The sequence below is a fragment of the Pyxicephalus adspersus genome, chromosome 5 (assembly GCF_032062135.1).
Source record: "Pyxicephalus adspersus chromosome 5, UCB_Pads_2.0, whole genome shotgun sequence".
Lineage (NCBI taxonomy): Eukaryota > Metazoa > Chordata > Amphibia > Anura > Pyxicephalidae > Pyxicephalus > Pyxicephalus adspersus.
The window spans coordinates 139,964,084-139,983,853 of NC_092862.1; the positions used below are offsets into that span (position 1 = coordinate 139,964,084).

Consider the following 19,770-nt stretch of genomic DNA (forward strand, 5'->3'; position numbering starts at 1 on the left):
TTTCAACATTAGTCCATAAAAAACAATTTGTTTCTATATGCTACATGAGTTACAGTTGCATCCTAAATGGCCCGACGCGTTTCACAATATTTGCTTCTTCAGGGGAGTAATTGATCCATAGAACTCAATAATTAGATCATGGGCAAACATGGGGGGGATTTCAGTAGTGCTGTATCACCGAACTTTGTTCCGTGTAGCAGCCATTTAGAGGTACTAGGTTGATTTAATGGAAAAATACAAGGAATTTGGATTGTAGGTATTGCCGGATCACTAAACAAAGATAAAAATCAGTAAAATAGCCCTCAATAAGCATTTTTATAAAACTCTTAAATAAAAACAGTTACACGGTCTAAATGCAATAAAAACATAATAAACCTGATTTATTAAGGCTCCCCAAGACTGGAGGAGATAGACTATCGTGAGGAACCTGGGTGATTTACCAAACCTGAAAGGATCAGCTCCAGGATTTGCCAACTAATAGCAAATTATTTGCATAAAATCTACTAGGTTTCCTGGATCACTGGATTACCCTATGATAGTATGTCTTTTCCAGTCTTAAAGAGCTTTAATAAATCAGGCCCAATATGTCAATGCTTACTTTCCACAGCTCAAAACATATTATGAAGCATGGGACCTCTAAAAGCTCTAAGGGCATCTAGGATGTATTTACTACATCTACATCATACATCTATTGTTTATTTTTTTCCAATATGTCAAAGACCAAATAACTAAAGAGTTGTTGGTTATCAATCTCACTCAATTAATAAAATAACCTTAACTACATATAATAAAAACACGTGTCTATTAGAAAATCCACAGCGACAAAGTTATGTGGTCACAAACAATACCAAATAGTAAAAACATGTTACATCATATCACAATGTATATTAAGTATTTTTGTCCACCTCCAGCTCAACGCGTTTCGTGGTGATAAAGCCGCTTCTTCAGGAGAAAACTGTCGAAGGAATCAAGCTATTCAAAAATATAAAAAACAAATATTAACATGTTAATGACATCTATCATGTCTATCACATGCCAACAATAAGGTTAATGTCTGTAAGAATACAATACCATATTTGATATAATATTCACATATATTGTGGATATTTTTATATTGGTCAGAGAGAACACGTGAATCGTGGCTTCTTGAATGTCTTTTTTCCTCCATTCCAATAGTGGCCCTGAGTGTCCTGCTACACTTGACAAGCTGATGGGACTTGATGTGAAACGTGGTATTGTATTCTTGTAAGTTTTCAGTGATATTACCCTTCATTATCCGTGCTTGGTCCAATATTTTTGACCATATACAGCACACAAAGACCATATACCTTATTCTATTTGACCATTTACACACAAAACTTTTGTGTTTTTATACATTATCCCATAATATAGTGTTTTATTTTAGTTTTCTATATTGTGTGTTGTTATGTGTTATATCCCACCAACATTCAATGTAAAACACTTTTTTCAGATGCAAATTGCCTTGTTCATGCGTCATTCAGCCCTAATATTTTAATTTCTTTTAACAATATGAATATCCTTTGAATCTATTTATCTATGTTTTGTGTTTTAGATTCCAAACATGTGTAACTTCCTAAACATGCAGAATAGGGTAGTACAGTCCGCTCCTGGTATTGTGTTATTGTGCACAGTCCAAAAAATATTTTGAAGACGTATTCATTTATAACTCAATCCAGATAGCCTTTACAAGGATATCTAATCATTCAATCAAGTGGAAAATGAAGGAAACAGCTAATCAGTTAATTGATTTCACTGAGACAGATTCACGTCTATTTCTATTTTCATTCTGCCTAGCTCAATCTGAAAAAAATGACATTTTGTAAATTAATCTGATTAGTCATGCCAAATTAAGTAATAAAGGTAGTTTATAACAGAACATTCGGATTATATTGTAAGTGGCACTGCAAGGAAACTAGAAAGCATTGTCAAGTTAGACTCTAAACCCAAGAATGAAAATATCACATATAGCAGCTTATCAGTCTTTAACTGTGGTGGCTGCATTAGTTTAACTTTTTGAGTTATCCTGCCAGTAACACACTTCCTGCCCTAGGGTGAATTTGACGTTTGATGATGCTGACGAATGTTGGTGGATTTGACTTGAATGAACTTTTGTAACAAATTATATTTTGAGGAACCTTTGAAGTATTTGAATTATAGTCAGCTGGGTATAATACTTAATAATAGTACTGAGAATCCCTGGTGATGTCCATTACCAAATAAGGTCAATGATGTCATCAAAGATTCCCTAAGTGATGGGAATGTTATAGATTAATATCATTGGGTTGTCATGATGGGTGATAGATGACATCAATGAATGATGTGATTAACATTGACTTTTGGAGACCTCAATATATTTTATTGAAAAACATTATTCATAGGGCCTGATTTAATAAAGCTCTCCATAATTAATTATTATACAATATAAATATTATATAATATAATAATATTAATTAATATTAAAATTCATTGAATCTTTTGAATCCTTATTTTTTGGTAAAAAGTATAAAAATCATCCATGCATGTAAATCCACGATCTGTCAAAATAATCCATATTCTGCTAAATTTTGCCTGGACATCTAAACATCAATGATCTCTATTCACAAAATGGTTAATCTGGCAGCTGGGCAGTTTTGGGGGATATTTTGGTACCTTCAAAATATAGATGGGTACATGTGGACCCAAAAAAGGGTATCTAACAGTAATAGTGAAAGAAGAACCCTACATTCAATTTAAAATTTTAGTGGCTTCAGATGGTTTATCTCATTACTTACAAAACAGAAGCGGGCTAGTAAAGTCAGCACCTAATAAAATCTTCAAATATATATAAAAGACCAATAAAGGACATGTTTTGTTTTTAATCCTAATTAATATAAAGTTTCCCTTTATTACCCACATTTGGTAATATGCCAACATAAATATATTGTGCCATTGTACAGAGGTGATAGGTTTGGCTCAATAAAACGACAGTACAGAGAAAGCGTTTGCTGAAATTTATTTTCAACAAGATACCGTTCTATAAACACAAAGAACAATATTGTTTGATGGTGTTAGCTGATTGAGAATTCCGTTACATGAATAGCGGAGGCCATATGTTCACTCATTTTCCAGTTTGATGTTTTATCGGGTGAGCGTTGAGCCGCACTTCATACTGTGTATAAAGCAGACCGGAGACGGTAAGATGTTTATATGGAGGGGTCAGGTTTCTTCCAAAGGAAGATGGATTGCCATCAGCAGCTGTTACTGGGATATTAATTTCCCATAGTTAATTGTCTGTCCAAATGCAGCATATGCAGCCGGTGAAAGAAAGACAAATATGGTATTAGAAAATTCATGGAAAATAAGTTGTAAGAAAGTGTTGTCACAGAACTATGGGGGTGATTTATAAGCTGGAAACTGATCCACCATTGGCTGCTTTTTGGCCATTAAAAAAGCTATGGCAGGAGACAGAATCATCATTTGCATTCTATCAATTGATTCACAATTGATGCCCAATTTTTTGGTAAACCAAATTGCAGTTAGCCTTTAGGATAGTGATTTTCAACCACTGTGCCGCGGCACACTAGTGTGCCGCGGCACACTAGTGTGCCGTGAGAGATCTTCAGGTGTACCGTGGGAATTTATCCAATTACCATTGTCCTGTGTTTGTGCTGTAGTGACTGTCGGAGTAATGTAATACTCTTCCATGTCAGTGGGTGGCAGTAGGTAGCTTAATTGCCTTGTTTATTCTTAGAGACAAGATAATTAGCTACAGAGTGTCACTGTAACATTTTAGAGGGACTCATGAGTCAAAGGGACTCATGGGATTATTTCCAAAAGTGAGCATATTTGAAAAAGTATGTAATATTACTACAAATTAGGTGAAATTTTGGTAAGAAAATACCATTTTAAAGTCACTTCATATTTCTGTAATGTTATTCCCAAGTCACCAGCATTTCAGGGAAATTGGAGGAGGAGGGTTTGTTAGAGGATATTGTGGGATCAGGTCTCAGAGGAGAACAAAATTTTTAAAAATTGAAGTTTGGTAAAAATGCATTTTTGTATTATATTTCACTTTGGTTTATGGAAAAGCTTCCTCCCCAGCATCTTTAATAACAATATTATATTTAGAGGCTTTGCAATGAATTAAAAATCAGGAGGTGGTATTAAAAACATTTTCATAAAGTTTGATGTACAGAATATGTTATTCTTATAATAATAATAATAATATTAATAATTACTTGGCACATGTTCTCACAAACCTCTGTAAATCACACCCTCTCCCTCTTACCTCAATGGTGACCCTATTTCTTCAACTATATGGTATTTCCACAAAAATACATTTTTCCAATTCTCCTATTTATAACATTGCATTGTGGTCAGCTGTCAGGTGCGTAGTTGGTCTTCAACCCAATGGCTGTGTATCAGTATTTGTTGCCTAATACCGCTTACGATGTTCCCTTCTTATTGGTTTCTATTGGTGCAGATAATAGGTCTTTCTATGGTTAAGCATTACATGCGGGTTCAAACCCTCATTGCTGACACCTTTTTAGAATCCACACACCTGCATTAGCATTCCATATATATTCTGATCCAGTGTTTTTTTCCTGCAGGCTTGTGGTTGAGAACACCAAACTATCAGTGGGTTTTGGCAGCCATCCCAATTGGTTATGGTCAAGTTTTAGGGGTAACTTGCTTTAATTTTTCCTATATTAGAGTGTATTGGGTCATGGGCATTTCTACTGTATCATGTTGTAGCTGACCTCACAATTGACTTAGACTCTCCCATCCTTGCTGGTTTTGGTAATAGGCTTTGGTTAACCCAAATGTAAGTTACTGCAGATCTCCTTCTGTATTATTTACATGTCAGGCTTTGGGTGCCCCTGAGGAAGCAACACAACACCCCAGTACACGTGGAGTTTAACTACTTACAGTTTTATGTACGGCAGATTCCTAATATGATCTTTACATTGGATTTAACATTGGGGTCCACTATCTTTTCCCACATTTCATTTTAGGAATTATCGTGATGTTGCTGTAATTATCACGTTATCATGATGCATGATATTATTACTATAAACTTTATAAAGCATTTATCTTGTGCTAACATAATGCACAGCAAGTTACAAAATCCATAGTTGTGGTGTTCCTCAGATGACCTTACAATCTAACACCCCTACAATAGCTAAATATTATTAACACATTCTAAGGCCAATATGAAGAGGAAGCCAATTAACCTAAGTGCATGTTTTTTTGGGATATGCGAGTACCCAGGAAAACCCAAACACAGGGAGAACATGAAAGCTGCATCCAAATGATGTCCTGGTTGATTTTCCAAACTAAGACTCTACCAAGACTCAAGCAAGAGTGCTTGTCAATTGTGCCACCTTGTACTCATGTAATAACAAGAATGCATTTGATTTATTTATGGTTTCTTGTGATTTCTTCCACTTTTTTGTTTTATAGAATGCATGATCTTTGATGTCATAGATTTTGTTTTGTTTTGGGGGAGTTTGTTTTTTAATTGCTTTCACAGCTTAAGGTTCCTTTGTACTTTTTCTATAAATATATATATGATTTAAAATGTAATACACACTTGCCATCTTTTTTGTTTTGGGGAAAATTTTATATATATTTTTTTATTTTATGCATGTTTTATGACACCAAATTGAGCAATCTACATATCCATAAATACAATCTATCTAATCATATACATTATAGGGGATGCATGGTTTGCTTAGTGGCATGGAAAGCACTTTCGCCTTTGCAGCGCTAGGTCGCAGGTTTGAATCTGGGTCAGGACACTATAAGCAAAAAGTTTGTATATTGTTCCCATCTTTGCATGGGTTTCCTCAGAGTTCTCTGGATTCCTCCCACATCCCAAAAACATGCAGTTAGATTAATTGGCTTTCCCCTCCAAATTGACCTTAGACTATATTAATGACATGAGACTATGGTAGGGACATTAGATTGTGAGCTCCTCTGAGGGACAGCTAGTGACATGACTATGGAGTTTGTAATATGTCAGTTATTAAAATATTTTTATATATCTAACATCTATCTAATCTATCTATCTATCTATCTATCTATCTATCTATCTATCTATCTATCTATCTGTCTATCTATCTATCTGTCTGTCTGTCTGTCTGTCTGTCTGTCTGTCTGTCTGTCTGTCTATCTATCTATCTATCTATCTATCTATCTATCTATCTATCTATCTATCTATCTATCTATCGTCATTTCCCCAGCACAGCTCTTTCCAAGAAATGATATATTTAATTATGTTTTATAAAGTTAACAAGATACAAGTGAAATTGAGCTCGCTGTTGCAGTTTCATGCGACTGTACTCCTCTGGGATAAATATTAATGATCACTATAACATTACCTAATCATTTAATCGTTATTGAATTTACTTCCTAAATCAGATTACAAAGGCAGCTCTGTCAAGGCAGAAAGTAAAAGTGCGATGGAGAATGTACAGCACAGTCTCCCCACTGTCTCGCTATGCAGATTCAGGCAGTTAAATGCCGACTTGCCCCAGCTGGGCCCGTTTTTTCCAGATTCATCCATAACACATGCAAATGTAATCAGAAGCATGGTGCTGTTCAACTCATTTCAATGTTACATTTGCTGTTCACCAATGAATACGCTAATGAGATGTGCACAGGAGAACGGTAGCTTTTTTGGCATAGCTGCAGTGAAGAGCGCCAAGCTCTGTGTAAGAGGCCAGAAAGACTGCAAGTTAGCTAGTTTGCTTTGCTAAAGCGTCTTCGGTGTATGTGAATGTATGATATAGCAATATACAGCAATATAAAGGTTCCAAACCCTTACCAGATGGCATTTTGCTTGCTAAAGCACTATGTAGCATATAATACTGCAATCTCTTATATCCTCTAGCCTTTTTCTTCTAGCTCCATGATCCATTTCACATTTTTGCTCTGTATTGGCTTATATTGACAAGACGGGCCATGTTTGCTATATATGTGTTGGCACAACATTTGTGTTCTCCACCAGGAATGTGGGTGGCAGGGGTACAGTTGGGAGACAGTAACAAAGTGTTGTCACCCCATAATGAGAAGTGACTGAGCAAGGACTTAAAAAGTAGGATCATTGGAAGTTTTGCTTTAGACTCCTTTCTTCCTACATTGTTGATGATCCCATAACTGGCAAACTTCTATTCAATTGGCAATCACAAACATGGCCAATTATCCAACCACTGCCCTTTTTCCAGTTCTTCTCATGTTTTATTTGGATGTAGTTACTTTGGATGGATCTGCTACCCAGTCATATTTTACCACTGGCTGTATTGACTTAATATGAATCAGTTAAGGATAATGCATTTTAATATTCATGAACAAATGGGTTCTATAGAGAATTTGTTGCCCTTGTCCATTGCCCAACTCTTTCACACAGTTAGCAAATAGCAAACATGTTAATAGGATTCACTTAAGGATTTTTTTTTTGTTTGCTCATAATTTGTATATAAAAATATTGGATATTTGTAAATGATATGTTTTTTCATGCTAGGTCAATTTTTTTAGGCTATTTAGGTACTTGCATTGTGAGTGCAGGGCATGGTTCTTAGAGGATGGGACCATTATGCTATGCACTCACAGTTACTTGAGTTTTCGAGGTTGTGTGATGCTGGATGTCAATATCACACAGTCTGGAAGCTGAATGATGATGACACTCAACTGAAAACCTCTTGTGGTGAAGAAGAGGTACTGCAGAGGACAGCTCTAGACTGATGGTGAGGTAGGGCCGGTTCCAGCAATCCCACAGGGTTCCCCTTGTGAGCCATTTGGTCACTTGAACACCTAATGTCACTTAATGAACCAGCATCTTGCACATTTGACAGCTGGGAGCAGTACATGGTACTATACCACTCTCTATTCCCATTCATTATCTATGGGCTGCCATAGAGAGAAGCTGCTTGCATCATCTTTCCCTAGGCAGCGGTTTACTGGCATGAGAAAGTGCTAACCATACCACAACCTAATTGCCAGTCTGGAGCCTAAATTTAGAAATAAAAAGAAACAATGTAGCCAGAAATTGTGCTCTAAATAGGAGTCAGATGATGATGAAAGTTTATGAGCAAAGCTCTGTACAATAACTATCATTAGTAATTAAATTGGTCATACCCGATATCCAGTTTCAGAAGCTATTTATATAGCTCTCTCCTTTTTAGAACCTTTACAAACGCTTCATTTACGTACTGTATCTTTGTCCTCCCTGAATAACTGCCTCCCCCACCTTCCTCCTCTAAAAACATCAAACAGAATGATTCCTTCTCCTATTTGCATATATTTCCAGTGGCAATGAGGTAAATAGTTTTAAAATAACATTTTCCTTTGATGTCTACTAAAAATGTCTATGGCCTCTGATCTGCATAAAATGCCAATGGCAAAAGAGGTTAAGAAAACAGATAAAATGTGTGTAGTTAGCAAAGCAAGCAGCTATTTCGGATATATTTGGAGTATGTATAGCACACAGCTGCTGATAGACAGGTCCACTGCACCAGATAATAAAGACTTTACCCCAGTGGAGGCACGTGGGAGTTCATTCAATCCTAGCAGCTGCAGGGGAAGCTGGGATTGCCAGGTATTCCAGGATCCCGGGATTGCCTGGTATATCTCTTGGCCTTTTCTAAAATAATGAACTGTCTAATCTCAAATTTTAAAAGTGGGGCTTACTTACTAGGGTTACAGGGAGACTTCTTAATAAAGGTATAGAGATGGTTAGTGTTAAGGTTGCTGGCAGGATTAGTTTGATGGTTGCAGACTATGGTTAGAGAGGGTTAGTGTTAGCTACCGGGAGGGTTAGTGGGAGAATTGGTGTTAGGGTTCTGGGAAGGAATGGGGGATTTAGTATTAGGTTACAAGGAGAGTTAGAGTGAAAGTTGATGTTAGGGTTGCAGGGTGGGTAAGTGGTATAAGGGAGTAAGTATGGAAAATATTGGTAAATTTACAGTGATGGTTACTCCAGTTGCAGGGAGGGTTAGTGTAAAGGTACAGTCTACAGAAGTCTTTCTCAACCTTTTTAACACGAGGGAACCCTTAAAATAACTTTCAGGTCTTCAGGGAACCCCTTCCGTGATTTCTATATCCACAACTCACAATATTATAATGTGATGGTTAATGGGAAGAATAGTGTCAAAAAATTAATTGGTGTCCCTTAAACTGATCCAAAGAGCACAAACTGAACCCCTAGCATTCTTTGGAGGAAACCTAAGCTTCTAAAGAACCCTGTTTTGGAAGCAATAGTCTAATAAAGTATGGTTTTTAAGGTTGCAGGGAGGGTTAGTATAAAGTATTAGGATTTCAGGAAAAATTAGTGGTAGGGTTACAGGGAGGGTTAGTGTTGGGGGTTATAATTAGGGTTTTGGAGGTGACTAAAATTGATATGAATATGACTTGTATGTAAGGATAATTCTGCCGCCTTGAAAGCAAGCTATACACCTCATTATCTGTGGAGACAGATGCAGTCCCTAAAACAACCAACAAATGATTGCTGAGCAGAGACCATGATTGATCTTCCATGAGTGGATGCTTGAGGATCATTAACACCTTGGCCAGTTTGACCACCTGATGGTAGTTCCTGCCCAAACCCATGTGATTTGCTCTGAACTTAATTTAACAGAGAACTCACAATTAGCTCATATTAAAATAATATATTGCCACATGCCAATTCAGATTGACACTACTACAGAATTTGTTTTAGGAAATCACCTCTGGACTTTAAAGGCATTGTAATATTATTCATTAGCTCAGATACCACATAATTATATTGAAAATTCTATTTATTAGGTAACAATATTTAAAAAAAACCATAATTATAAAACATCCATACAGACATACGGATATAGATATTGATCACGTCTAGGTTGGGTTTTTTAGGTTTTAGATACAGATATAGATCACTTTAAGGTTGGATCTCAGGTGTAAACAAGTTCGACACGTTTCACGGATCGAACGTCCGCTTTCTCAGGAACAAAATCGTAAATGGTCCTCACATTGGTTTCCCAAATGAGAACATCCAGATCAACAACAGAATCCTTCCCTCAGATGTTAACACATGCTGGTCATATCAACAGACAGGGGATGGATGAGGCTGTACGATGTAAATCTCAAACCAGGTGTGCACTAATCCTGTGAGTAAGGTTCATTCATTCTTTTTATTCTCCCTCCTATTGCTGGTTAAAAGATCAATGTTTATTTTGTGTGGAATCGGATGCAACCTTCCAGAAAGACTGCACGAGTCTGCACCAGACTGCACTTCGCGAAACGCGTGAAACTTTTTGCGCCTGAGGTCCAACCTAAAAGTGATCTATATCTGTATGAATGTTTTATGATTGTTTTTTAAATATTGTTACTTAATAAATGAAATTTTTAATATAATTATGTGGTATCTGATCTAAGGAATATTAATACAATGCCTTTAAAATCCCAAAGTGATTTCCTCAGACTAATTCTGTAGTTGTGTTAATTTGCTCTGAACTTGCAGAGGGGTGAGGTTCAAGGAGGGAAACCTTGGTGAGTACGGGTGTGTGAGAGAGATCGACCATGTGCTAGACATACAACTAGACTCCTTTTCTTCTCCTTTTCCTATATAACCTTATATACCATCTTCCCTTTTTCTTGTGTATTATATGTATATAATATCCTAAGCTGTAAATAAACCTTTTCCTTTTTTAAATTTATTGGTCCTTTTGAAAATATGGCATCCCAAACAGAGCACATTCCACATAGAATGATATGGTGAGTTAGTGTAAGGGTTGCATTGAGAATTCATGTAAAGGTAAGTGATAGGTTTACAAGATTTGGTATTGTTAGGGTTACAGGGTGGGACGTTGTGAATATTGGTGTTAGGGTTGCAAACAGGGCTAGTGTTAGGAGAATCCTTGGCTTTTTTTCTTTAACAAACATATTTTTACATTTTATTTCAATAATAGAGTTTATAAAAAAGGGATAGTACAAACATCATAGGCAGTGTATGAATAGCATTGCCAGCAAGTTGAACCATTTTTGTGATACATCTATAATACATTTTTTTGTAAAAACATTTCCCAATATATATGAATACACACTAAATGAATGCACATGGTTCCATTATCCTCCTTCATAATATATCTCAGGTGGTCCAAGCATTAACTTCAGCATTTGTGCTGAGAATATCAATATTCTCAGCAGTGTTCTCCAGGGTTTGTATTGGGAAACGGACTATCTGCTATGTTCGCTATTTTAACCGACAAGCTAATACCCTAAAAAAGTAGATCTAATGAAGTTAAGTGTCTCTGGGAAATTGACTTAAGCCATTTGAATAGTCTGACATGAAAGCAAAGCTCTACACTGAGAGTGACTGGCCTCGTACATCAATCCAGCGTGTTCTAAAATAGATTTCTTATTTTCAATGAAGCATTGATGAATGATCCTCAGGTGGAGTAGTCTGCCAGGGATATGGCATTTCTGAAAAGTCATTTTTCATTTGACTCGGAAAATTGATAAATTGCAAGCGAGATGATAAGAGCGTCTGATAATTTGATGTGTTGTTTCACAGGAAAGTTCTTTTTTATTTTAGAAAAACAAAGTAGGCCGTGGTTTTATGTATAGGCTAAGCTAAGCCAAGAAAAAAAAAACGATGGAAAGAATTTTGATTGTTATAAAAGAATTAATAAATAAAAAAATCAATTTTATTTATCTAAAAGAAGATGGTAGAAAATAGCTGCTTTTAGGGGATATTAAAAAATGTGCTGAATGGACTGATTTGTGAATTGATTTCCTCATTGCCAGCTGGATATGTGCAGCAATCAATGGATTGTATTGCAAGCTGTTACCCCACCCTTATATTTTAATTCTAATTTAGGCAATGTATGGTCACATAGTACACTGGGTCAAATATTATAGAAAAATAATAAATTCAACCTGCGTTTAATATTAACTCTAGAACTACAGAATATAAAGTATATATAGTTAATAAGCACATGGGCACTTTACATATACAGGTATAATATAAATATATATGTGCACATATGATATAAATTGCATAATTTGTACACAATATATATATAAATATATATATATATATATATATATATAAATATATATACTGTATGTATTTATATATATAGAGAGAGCAGTGAGCAGGAGGGTACTGCTGTATTACCAATAATAGGATAAAATGAATGTTTTCAGTTGAAATGAGTCATTGGGGGATGTTTGTTCTGCTGACCCCTGCATTCAGTATACTATATATATGTATATTGTATTACGTTTGTAAAATTGAGAAATAGGAAAGGCATTTTTTTCTGCTGTATATCCAGCTTAACATTTAGTTATTATTATTACACAGTATTTATTATAGCACTGACATACTACGTAGTGCTGTACAAATTCCATAGTGATGTCACTAGCTGTTCCTCAAAGGAGCTTACAATCAAATGTCTCTATTAAGGTGGGAAGACAATTATCCCAATTGCAAGTTTTTCAAATATGGGAGGAACTGGAGTACCAGGAGGAAACCCTGACAAACACGGGGAGAACCTGCAAACTCCCTGCAGATAGTGTCCTGGCAAATTCGAACCTGGGACCTAGTGCTGCAAAAGGCCAGAGTGCTAACCACTGAGCCAACAGTTAACAGTATTGACCTGTGGGGAATGGGAGAATGGTACATTGGGTCATGTTCATGTAATATACATAGTGAAGGGGTATGTAATATGAAGAGTGCAGAAATCAGGTATATGTAATTAGGGATGAGTGAGCAAGAATATTAAGTTCGATCTCGCGGTGAATCGGACCTTTCTTGCTTAACGAAAAACGAGCTCTCGCCAAACATCATGCAGCCCTGAAAATCCTCTGCGATCCCCGGGCACTGGAGGTTAATTTTCAGTGCCCCGAGATTGCACACTCTTCTCAATGAATGCAGCTACAGCTGCAATCATTGATAAGATGCCCAGCATAGGAGAACCTCCTGACATTGTAATATAAGTATCTAATACATTTGTGTCTGCCGGGCATCCTCTCAATGATTGCAGCTGTGGCTGCATTCATTGAGAGGAGTGTGCGATCTCTCAATATTAATCTCTACAATCTCAGTGCCCGAGGATCGCAAACAGGGGGATTCCCAGGGCTGCATGCAGCTCTGGGGATCCTCCTGTTTTAATTTCCTCTTCCAATGGTTTCGCAAAATTGGTTCGCCGAAATTTCGCGTAACCATTGGAAGTTCGAGAATATTTTTGCATATAAGGATACTCATGCCTATATGTAATATGCTGAGTGCAGGGGTCAGATGTATAAGAACAACACTACTATGATTTATTTTACCATCACCCCTTTATATTGGGACGTAACAGTACCTTCACATGCACTGTATTCACTTGCAGTTGTGGAGTAATACACCATAAAATATCTACAGCTGAAGCTTCTTACTTTTACATTTACTATGGAGTGGGGAAGGGCTAGGACCCTTGTAAAGTTTCTATATCTACCTGGGGCTCTGATAGTTTCAGCTAAATGTCCTGTTCTGCTAACAATATTTTACCATTATATTTTTGTGGAAAACATTGTCAGGAAGATAGGAAGTAATGGAAACATCTTTACAGATAGTTGTAGAAGTCAACATGGGTTCTAATACTTTCCTTACCAAATTTAAAACTGGCTTGATATACACATTTTAGCTGGTCTTTGGAAATGTTACCCCACCCCTTACCTTTTACACCCCCTTGTTCCTAAACACTGGCAAAAAAATCTAAAGGCCCTTTATACTCACCTAAAGCCATAGTCACTTGGTTTTTAGGCTCAGGTCCTCAAGAGATGAGGTTCTTCTTCAGGTGATGTGTACACATCCTGTTGGTTGTACATTGGTCTTTTCTCTTTTTTTTTTTTGATCCACAAAAAAAATGAAGTAACAGTGATGTTAGTGCAAGGGGACCATCAGGAACCAACTGATGGAGCCACTTCTGCAGCGCTGGATTTGCAGACCCGTGCAAATGAAGTGAAACTTCCCGGGTAATTTTATCTTGATTTAGTAAGAAGGTATAAAGAAAAACTGTGCAGAATGGTTTCTTTGCCTGAAGATAGAATCTTCTTGCTTCTGCTGTGAACTTTTAGGATTAATTGCTCCACAATGCCATCGGTGACACAGGTCAGTGGGGGCCTGTTTCAAAAATGTTTTGCTACTTGTTAAAAAACGTGTAAAGATTTGAATGTCTAGCTTAGCAATGATTATTCTTTCAGAGGAACACATTTATACATGTAGAACAATGTAGGTTTGCTTTATAATATGGCAGTAATCTTGCTGAACAAGGTAAGTTGACAGCCATGTAAATGTGTATTAGATGTTGAGTACATTTGATGCTCAATATTCTGCAGAAAACAAAAGCCAGGCTCTCCTAATTCCATGTTCTCATCAGCCTTGAATATTGATGCCCGTACAATATTTTACACTTGTTTCATATGCCCTGATTTTACTTTCCCAAATTGCTAATTCATACCGCACATCATCTCCATCCTCAGAGCTGCCAGAATTTCCTTACATTTGTATTGCATTAAGTCCCATTATAAGAGATTAGGTTGCAAATCCCTTCATAAGGATAAGACTGCAAGTAGGAGCCTGGAAAGGAAAGCTCTTTTTATGCGTACGGCATCAAAGTGATCCCAATGCTCTGAAGAAGCAGCCGCTCCTTCAACATTCACTGTCAATTTTTTAAAATGTGGGCCTGACAGAAGCCGTAATAGATTCTTCCATTATTTGATTTGTGCTTCGTACAAGAAATATATTCCGTTTTCTTAAGAATATCAGAATTCTCCATGGGTCGGATCCAGAGGATGATTCTGTGCTGCTAATAGATATTTTTATAGTAGAATAGCCCCAATTCTTACAGTTATAATTCTGGTATCAGAACGCTTTCACTGTTCAGCGGGAAGAACAGCTGTGCACAATCCCTTTAAACGGGACACCTAAAGGGCTTTTCCAGGTTCACATATTTATGGCTTTCTAGTTGGCATTTCCAACACTTTTCCTGCTGCCTGTTATCTATTTATATGCCATTTAAATGGTGCCTGCTATCTATTTACATATGTCAAATGAACATTTGCATAAAGAAACCAAAAAATACTTTATTTAAAGATGTGTGTTTTTGGGAAGGTGTATTTGGAGTAGTTTAGTCTATTCAATCTAGTGTTACTTTTGTATAATTTTTGCATTTGGTCAAAATTTTTGTACTGTCAATTTATATTTTTTTACTTCTTTTATTTTTGTATTTATTTTATGGTCTGTTTTCTTTTTATTATAAATTGCAAAACAATGGGGTGATGAGGGGCCATTTTTAGACACAAGAACAGGTCTGACATAGTTAGGGTAGCTTCTGAGACCCTTAGGAGCCACCTAATGTCCATTACACCTTTTAAAAAATAACACAACCTTCTTTAATATCCCTTTCCATTTTGATGCATTTCAACAAATTGAGAAATTTAGCAAATTTTTTGTTTTTCAGAAAAAAAAATCATTGGGGAAGAGTTTTCATATCTAGTTCTATTGGTCTTTGTATAATAGACGAACTTATAAAGCTGTTTTGTGCTATAGAAAAAAACAATACAATATGCAATTTGTCTTGTCCTTTGAATGGATAGCTAGATACAGAATGAAAGGATGGCACAAGAAAAAAAAATTTATCGCTGGCAATTTTTTTTTTACTAATTATAGTGTGAAACATTAAGAACTTCATCTCCGGTTGTAATTGCTGTCCCCACTGACAAGCTTCACCATCTGGAAAATCCAAAAATTTACAGTTGTTACTAGGAATAAAGTTCAGGTTAAATCCAAGATTGGGTTCAGGTTTAACTTCGTTTGACATCAAGATTTAAGAGAACTTCAAACGTTTAATGTTTTTAGGGGATTTTCAATTCCAAATTACTGGTAATTTTTGCATCAAAAAGTGCTGATATTAGAAATCCCTACAATGTTAATAATTAAAATGTTGGCGGAACCTGTCAGGAACCAAACCAGACAAAGTTTACCCAGTTATATTCACATTTTACCTGAACCACTGTTTCATTAGGTTTAGGTAAATATTTTAGGTGGATGACCAACCATTAGCCAAATTCCCACCATCTTATTTTTTTAAACATTCCTCCTCCTCTTCTTTTTTTTTCCTGTAATTAAAAATGGCTTTTATTACTCCATATAGCAACATCATCAGGCTTGTAAAAGGGCTGAAGGGGACAGCTGCTGGGAGCCCAATTCTCATGGCATGTTAATGCCTCTCATTCTCATGACAATGGCTCAGGGACTTCACCTACCAGAAATCTTTTACATATTCACAGTGTGGGGTTGGGGTTTTGGGAACCAATGTAACATCAATGATTCACAGAAAAACCAATGTATTTGGAACAGAACAGAGGGGAGTGGGCAAAAGTCAGGGATTCTTCCGGTGATCTCAGAGAGTAAGTGGGTATTGAGTGGGTTGGATATGATCCCAGAGTTGCCTTAGTGAACAAAAAAAAAGCCAGGGATTCCTCCAGGGATGTTAAAGAGTATGTGCGTATTCGGTGGGTTAGGTACGATCTCAGAGTTGCCTTGTGAACAAAAATAAAAGTCAGCGATTCCTCTATTGTTGCAGAGAGTATCTGGGTATTGGGTGGGTTGGGTTGCCTTGCCTTTGTGAACAAAAATATGTCAGGGATTCCTCCAGTGATGTCAGTGAATATGTGGGTGCTGGGTTGGTTGGGTATGATCTTAGTGTTGCCCTTGTGAACAAAAAAAAATTAGAAAATCCACAACTGCAAAGATGTTGTAGTAAATTGGTACAAAGTACCATTAATAATAGATTACATACCAGGATGGGACAGTGATATATGAACACATTCACCTGGCAGAATGGAATAGCTAAATTTACCTAGTCCTAGCTTAATTTCAATTTTGGTTCACTGATCAGCTTATCTATAAATGTAAATAAAATACCAATTTGGATACTTGTAGGTAAATGTTTGCATGTTGAATATTTAATCTGATTATTATGTTTAGTATTACATACTTTTTTTAAACTTTGTTCCTCTTCATTCTGCAGGTGCTGTGTGCTAATATATCAGGTGTTGGAAAAACTGGAAGTTTAAAATCAGGAGGATCCATATCCACACTTAAACATATATGGACAGAAAATAGCAAAGACTTGTCTATAAGTCGACTCCTTTCACAGACTTTTCATGGCAAAGATAACCAAACCTCCTTGGATATGAGATATGACACTCCAGAACCATACACAGAACAAGAGCTCTGGGAATGGCTGAGGAACTCAACAGACTTGCAAGGACCTCGTTCCAGATCCAAAAGAAGGCCAATTGTGAAGACGGGCAAGTTCAAGAAAATGTTCGGCTGGGGGGATTTCCATTCCAACATCAAAACGGTGAAACTAAATTTGTTGATCACAGGGAAAATTGTAGATCATGGCAACGGAACCTTTAGTGTTTACTTCCGACACAATTCAACCGGTCAAGGGAATGTATCTGTCAGTTTGGTTCCACCAACCAAAATAGTGGAATTTGACCTAGCCCAGCAATCCGTGATTGATGCAAAAGATTCCAAGTCCTTCAACTGTCGCATCGAGTATGAGAAGGTTGACAAGGCCACCAAGAACACTCTTTGCAACTATGATCCTTCAAAAACTTGCTATCAGGAACAGACCCAAAGCCATGTGTCTTGGTTGTGCTCCAAACCCTTCAAAGTGATCTGTATTTATATTTCATTTTATAGTACAGATTATAAACTAGTACAAAAGGTGTGTCCTGATTATAACTACCACAGTGACACGCCATATTTCCCTTCTGGTTGACGATAATATGTATGCAAGACTTACCTCTAAGGAATTAATAAAAGTACCGGGCTGGATCCTTAAACCAAGAAAGTCCCATCAATTGCCTGGAATGTGTCTACTCTACAAATGATTTAACTCTACATTAAAAAAAATACTTTTATATTGGAAAATTTATCAGATGCAATTTACTATCCCCAAACCACTCCATATTCCATTTCCTAGATGTAACCCACTGTGGATATAAAGCAAAATACATATTGTAAGTGGTCCCTTATCAAGATCCTTGTTAAGAGAGGTTTCATTGTCCAAACCATAACATTCAGTGACAGATCTACAAGGAACTAAAAGGATTAGCCATGCTTAAAGCTTCTAAATACTTTTTAGTATGGAGATGTTACTCTGATGTGCTAGGCTCCAGTATTTATGGCTTATACCAATCTCTGGAGATACTGTAAGCAGAAAATAAATAATTTTAGGAAAGTATACTGAATAAAAAACAACTGCTTAAGTGTTTGATAATTGTGGAAAGCTTCCAAAGGTCCCAACAAATGTAAAAGGCACATTGATGTTGGTGAATGATGGGTATGTGAGTGTGTTCCAAATAAAGATGATGAGCCGTTTTAAATTTACATGCTGAAATATGTAAACTTGGAAAATCCACTAACCAGCTGTAGACTTCAGTCTAGTTATCTTGACTATGGAAGCAAGACTTGAGTCTCCATGTTTTACCAATCTTCCTTAACATGGTGTGATTGACAGTGTTGAACTGTTAGGAAGAAAGTTTTGCCGATTGTGCCATGCAGATGTTTAATACGAAATAGCTTTCCCCTTTTTCCAGACCATAGAATATCTGGATATGAAAAAAATATATTGTTGTGGGGACAAAAACATAGAACCTTTGAATTCCCAAAAATATATTGATTAGCCTAGCCCTAGTAAAAACATGGATTAACCCAATGGCTCTGGCTTCTCTTTTGCCATGAGAACTCGAGAAAATGAGAAATGTGTCTGAAACTTTGATGGTGGACCTAGACCTAGAACCTTTGAATTCCCAAAGATATATTGATTATTGATTAGCCTAGCCCTAGTAAAAATGAAAATTTGACATGGATTAACCCAATGGCACTGGCTTCTCTATTGCCATAAGAACTCGACCGAGAAAATGAGAAATGTGTCTGAAAGCTTGATGGTGGACCTAGACCAAAACCTTAGACCGAGGTCTAGTACCATCACAATGAGAGTTCTCATGACATTGAGAAATATATGATATTGAACTCAAATGGACTGACCTTATAAGTGTACTGTTTAAAAAGGAGAGGCTACTCGTGTACACCATGTAAATTGCAAATGGTGGAAATCTTTATGAAAATCTATTGTATACTTCAATATCCTAGTCTACATTTGTATGAATGGTTTGTATTGTATATAGTTTAACCAGTGTTACTTGAGCAGCTTATTAATATAACTAGTAAATGTTTCTGCTTGTTATTGGTTCGATACAATCAAAGGACTATGACGAGTTCATGTTAATTGACTTAGCTGTAAACTTCATGAATACAAAACAAAGGACATAATTATGTACAAAGCATTTATTCTGCTAAAGTATTGTTGAAAAGCTGAACATATACCACATTGAAGTCTGTATGCATTTAGATATTTTATTTCTGGACAAAAAAAATTGTATATAAAATAAAAATACATAAAGTTGAGTTTAAATATTTTCATGTGGTTGTTTAGTGGTATTCTGCATTCTTTTTTTAAGTTACGTGTAAGGAAAAAAACACAAAGCAAGCAAGACACTGTACATTTTTAATGGGGTTGGGTGTGCAACACATGATTTTATCCATGGGGACTAACTTGACCGTTGTAAGGTCCATGTCCAGCACTCTTTGCCTATAGGAAGCCCCTGCCTAGTCTCAGGAGGGTAGTTGCGCCTCCCAGCACATGGTTGCCCCCAGGACTTTTG

General features: G+C 36.4%; 1 protein-coding gene across 2 annotated transcripts in view; it reads left to right on the forward strand.

Annotated features, from left to right (window-relative positions):
• Positions 1 to 19,520, forward strand: part of NXPH1 (neurexophilin 1) — a 205,629-nt gene extending 186,109 nt beyond the window's left edge. For both annotated transcript variants that reach the window (XM_072412940.1, XM_072412941.1), the window contains exon 2: positions 17,061 to 19,520. In XM_072412940.1, coding sequence (XP_072269041.1) covers positions 17,061 to 17,822 — 762 coding nt within the window. In that variant the 3' untranslated portion in view covers positions 17,823 to 19,520. The remainder of the gene's footprint in view (positions 1 to 17,060) is intronic.
• The last annotated feature ends 250 nt before the right edge of the window (positions 19,521 to 19,770 follow it).